Raw genomic sequence first — 5,098 nt, forward strand, 5'->3', positions numbered from 1 at the left:
ATGAGAGGTGGCCACGCACTAACGTGATGACAGCGCTCATAATAATGTGTGAATGTTGGTACGACTAGTTTTACCGAGTGATATATATTAACAGAATTCTCAAGTTAATCTAAAGAGAGTAAATTGGCTTATGAGTTTAGCTCACGAGAGGTTGACGGGTGTTGTCAGGTGTGATAATTGTTTACCTGTACGTTAAGAGGACATGACAACACAGGTGAGTTAGCATTAAGACTTCTGTGCTGACACACCTGAGTCTCCTTTATTACTCTCAACTAACACGAACCTCACCAACACGATGCACGATCACCAACACGGAGCACGATCACCAACACGGAGCACGATCACCAACACGGAGCACGATCACCAACACGGAGCACGATCACCAACACGGAGCACGATCACCAACACGGAGCACGATCACCAACAACACGGAGCACGATCACCAACACGGAGCACGATCACCAACACGGAGCACGATCACCAACACGGAGCACGATCACCAACACGGAGCACGATCACAACACGGAACACGATCACAACACGAACACGATCACCAACACGGAGCACGATCACCAACACGGAGCACGATCACCAACACGGAGCACGATCACCAACACGGAGCACGATCACCAACACGGAGCACGATCACCAACACGGAGCACGATCACCAACACGGAGCACGATCACCAACACGGAGCACGATCACCAACACGGAGCACGATCACCAACACGGAGCACGATCACCAACACGGAGCACGATCACCAACACGGAGCACGATCGCCAACACGGAGCACGATCGCCAACACGGAGCACGATCACCAACACGGAGCACGATCACCAACACGGAGCACGATCACCAACACGGAGCACGATCACCAACACGGAGCACGATCACCAACACGGAGCACGATCACCAACACGGAGCACGATCACCAACACGGAGCACGATCACCAACACCAAACACGGAGCACGATCACCAACACGGAGCACGATCACCAACACGGAGCACGATCACCAACACGGAGCACGATCACCAACACGGAGCACGATCACCAACACGGAGCACGATCACCAACACGGAGCACGATCACCAACACGGAGCACGATCACCAACACGGAGCACGATCACCAACACGGAGCATGATCACCAAGGTGTTCGTGATGGTAGTTCTGATGGTAGTGAAGATGGCATCAGAGGAGGTGGAGGAGCAGGATGTAGAAGGAAGGAAGGAAGGAAGGAAGGAAGGAAGGAAGGAAGGGTGTAAGTGACGGAGGCGAGTTGTCAAGAAATAGGTACAGTATATAATATGTAAATTATATTCACACCATCAAGCGAGAACTTTGTTGTTATCACTGAAATATAACAAGTATATAATGTGTGTGTTTATTCCTGGTAATGTTCAGAACACACACACACACACACACACACACACACAACACAACACAACACAACACAACACAACACACACACACACACGCACACACACACCTAATGTTACTAAATGTTGGGCTAAAATTCAAGAGATTTGGTTTCCTGACGCACGGTGTGATGGTAACGTGATAGTGTTGTGTTATCATGTGAGGGTGGCGGCGGTGCTCGTGGTGATGATATAACACAAAATATATTATTACTGTACATTTGCATAATTATATTACACATTGTTGGGTGTTAGTTATATAGCGGTATAATATTCTTGCGTGATTATGTGTAGTCGGGTCTAAGTTGTTATATACCGGAAATTATATTAAAGTTGTTTGATTATTTCGCAGTTGAGTCTTATAGAAATTACCAGGATAAGAAGTGACCTACATCCACTGACTTGTTTGTAAGGTTACCTGTGTGTGTGAGAGAGAGGGTGTGAGGTTTGTGTGTGTGTGTGTGTGTGTGTGTGTGTGTGAGAGGGTGTGATGTTTCGCTGTAAATATTGTGTGGGAGTGAGAACTATCCCTGTTGTGTATATCGGTATGAACGTATTATTTATTTAATTATTTATTTTGATTGGAGCTTCTGGTAACACTAAGCAAATTTGATTGTTTTTACGTATATAATTTTCGTCGTGACTTACCTGGCTTGTTGACGTGTTGGTCTGCGTTGATCATCCTACACGGTGTTTACCACTGAGCTAACAGCTGATCATCACACACTGTTTGCCTTTCCCATTGACAGTAAGTGTTGACGCCCCGCTCACTGTTGATCATTACACACCGTGTTTACCAGACCTGCTAACAGATGATCACCACAGTGTGTGTGTGTCGCGGCCCTGGTTCACTAAACACATTATTGTACACTACTGTTGGTTGGACCTCATTTAACTCTAATCTACCGAGCTGGATCAGGTAATCCATGATTTATATGATAACAAGAAACATTGAGCATTATCATGAATTTACCAATTACAGAGTTTATTCGGGATTTTCTACTGTTTCTTATAAATAAACAGTTACTTAATGTGCTGGTAAATACAGGATGAATTCAACGTCTCACACAGTTTTATATTTAAGACATTTTAAATGGCCTGGGCTGAGAGGCCGTTTATAAAGAAAGTGAAGCTCATTATCCTCAGAGTTTCTTGTGAGAGAAAGTTTATCATCACGTTAACAGTGCAGCAGATTTTCTGACGTGTTCCAAGCAGCGCTGATGCTAGTTTATTGTGCACCCCCTTACCTAACGTGGAAGCATTACAAACCACAGTAAGTCATATAAGGCTTATGCTTACTTTCTTACACTTAGTTCTTAAAATAATGAAAGGGGGAGGGGGGGTGTTCTTAGGGGCCATTGGTACCATTATCAAGTTCCTCCTCCTACAGACAAGCCTTTCAACTGAGATTATTAAGAGCCTATTACGTTTATTCTTTTGTTTAATACATGAACCCAGAGTTACGACACAGCCCTGGCTACTTAAGGTCACAGATGAAAATGTGTCTATTGTGTTGTGTGTGATAAACTTGTTGTGTGGACGTTAATTCTTCCTCTAACATCAGTTGGTTACAGATAATGAGTATACAATGGTCTCTAACCCTTTCGCTGCACTTCCCGCACTTGTCATTTTATTCGGGCCACCGCCAGACGATTTTATTCAGCTTGGTTAACCTCCCGCAGCCACAGGGTTAATGAGTGATGTTCGAGGGTTTATTTAGTGATGACGGTGAATGGTGGACTCTTGTTGACTATTGCAGGGTAGTGATGTTGGTAGTTGTGGTAGTTTTGGTGCAGTGACTGTAGGGTATTGATGCTGGTAATAGTAGTAGTAGTTGATCAAGGCAGCTTCACTCCTCTGGTGGGATGGGACCAAGTGCAAGATGTTTCTATGCAAGACTGGCCGAGGTGTTATCCGAAGAGAAGCAGCAGCCCAGAATTTACGTTGCAGCTTTGTTGAGATGTCGACTGTCCTTCTCTTTGCTTAGGTCTACATTTCTTTGCCACAGGGGAACGTGATCTTCAGCCCCCAAAGCCGACAATGGTCGCAGATATCTACTATGAGGCAATAGTCACTGAATGCCGCAGAGATTTGCGGCTCAACTAACTCAACACAGACAGGGCAGCTACTTTTGTATTAGCATATTTAATTTTAAGGTAATAAAATAGCGGCGAAGGTGTGGCTATTGGGGGAGGCTGGAGGCCACGATAAAAAAATAGTAGTAGTAGTAGTAGTAGTAGTAGTAGTAGTGGTGGTGGTGGTGTGTACAGCGGCGGCGGTTTTTTAGTAACATCAACAAAGTCATGATAACAAAGTGAAATTGGTGTTGTGTTAAGAGACAGTCTGACGCCCTCGACTAGCAAACATCACAGTACTCACAATAAGCAAGGTAAGGGGTGGCAGTACTTGTGGTGAGTGTGTTTGGTGTCTCGGCTGAGGAGTTCGTAAGCATTTTGCCACGTTGTAGGAGAAGGTGTTTGAGTGTTCAGTGGTGAAAATGGTGTAAATAACGACACCAGACACTTGCCTCACCTGTCTGGTCACCAGGTGTATGGTTCTTAATGGTGATCTGATGTGACTTTTTCGATTCTGTTTGTCGTGGTCTTGTTAACTTTATTTTCTCTTCCGTCGCCTCCTTTCCCTTCTTCCTCTTTCGTGTCGTACCTTTCCTCCATTAACTTCTCTACCACCCTCCCTTCCTCATCCTCTTCTTCCAACTTTTCCTCCTCCTTTTCCTTTCCTTCCCTCTTTTTTCTGCCTTTCCTCTCATTCCCTTTCTTCCTCTTTTTCTTCTCCCTCCCTCTCTCTTCTTCCTCTTTTTCCCTTCCCCTCCCACTTTTCCCTCCTTTTCCTCACCCTTCTTTTTTTCCTCCCCTACCTCTTTTTCATTCCCCCCTCTTCTCCCCCTCTCCCTCCCTCCCCTCCCCCCCTTTCCCTCCCACCCTCCCTCCCTCCCTCCCCTCCCTCCCTCCCTCCCTCCCCTCCCCTCCCACCCTTCTCCCTCCCTCCCACCCCTCCCTCCCCTCCCACCCTCCTCCCTCCTCCCTCCCTCCCTCCCTCCCTCCCACCTCCCTCCCACCCTTCCTCCTCCCACCCTCCCTCCCACCCTTCTCCTCCCTCCCACCCTCTCCTCCCTCCCTTCCTCCCAACCTCTCCCTACTTCCCCTCTCCCTCCCTCCGTCTCCCTCCCTCCCTCCTGGTGCTGGTAGTTACAGGTCGTCACCACCATGTATCACCGTCACGATATAATCTCGGGCTACAATACAAGAGTTTTCTCACCATTAAGACAGTTTACACCTTATTAAACCCTCTTATCTCTCTCCTCCCTCTACTCTCCTCCCTCTACTCTCCTCCCTCTACTCTCCTCCCTCTCCTCTCCTCCCCTTCTCACCTCTCTCTACCTCCTCTCTCTACTCTCCTCTCTACTCTCCCTCCTCCTACTCTCCTCCCTCTACTCTCCTCCCTCTACTCTCCTCCCTCTCCTCCCTCTACTCTCCTCCCTCTACTCTCCTCCCTCTACTCTCCTCCCTCTTCTCTCCTCTCCTCTCTCAATAAATCTACGACTGAGAGAACTTGTGAACTCAGTCATTATGAACTGAGGCTGTTGTTATTGTTGTTGTTTATCAATGATTCGGCTGAGAGAAGTGTTCATTATAAACAGTAATATTGTTGTTGTTG

At 46.8% G+C, this 5,098-nt stretch overlaps 1 protein-coding gene across 1 annotated transcript; it reads left to right on the forward strand.

Annotated features, from left to right (window-relative positions):
- The first annotated feature begins 295 nt into the window (after window positions 1-295).
- On the forward strand, window positions 296-1,807 carry LOC121861124 (mucin-20-like). The gene is made up of 2 exons (XM_042358688.1): window positions 296-1,217; window positions 1,773-1,807. The coding sequence occupies exons 1-2, from the start codon at window positions 296-298 to the stop codon at window positions 1,805-1,807; spliced, it is 957 nt and encodes a 318-aa protein (XP_042214622.1).
- Window positions 1,808-5,098: the final 3,291 nt, after the last annotated feature.

This window comes from Homarus americanus, unplaced genomic scaffold (assembly GCF_018991925.1).
Source record: "Homarus americanus isolate GMGI-L3 unplaced genomic scaffold, GMGI_Hamer_2.0 scaffold52806, whole genome shotgun sequence".
NCBI classification, from domain to species: Eukaryota; Metazoa; Arthropoda; class Malacostraca; order Decapoda; family Nephropidae; genus Homarus; species Homarus americanus.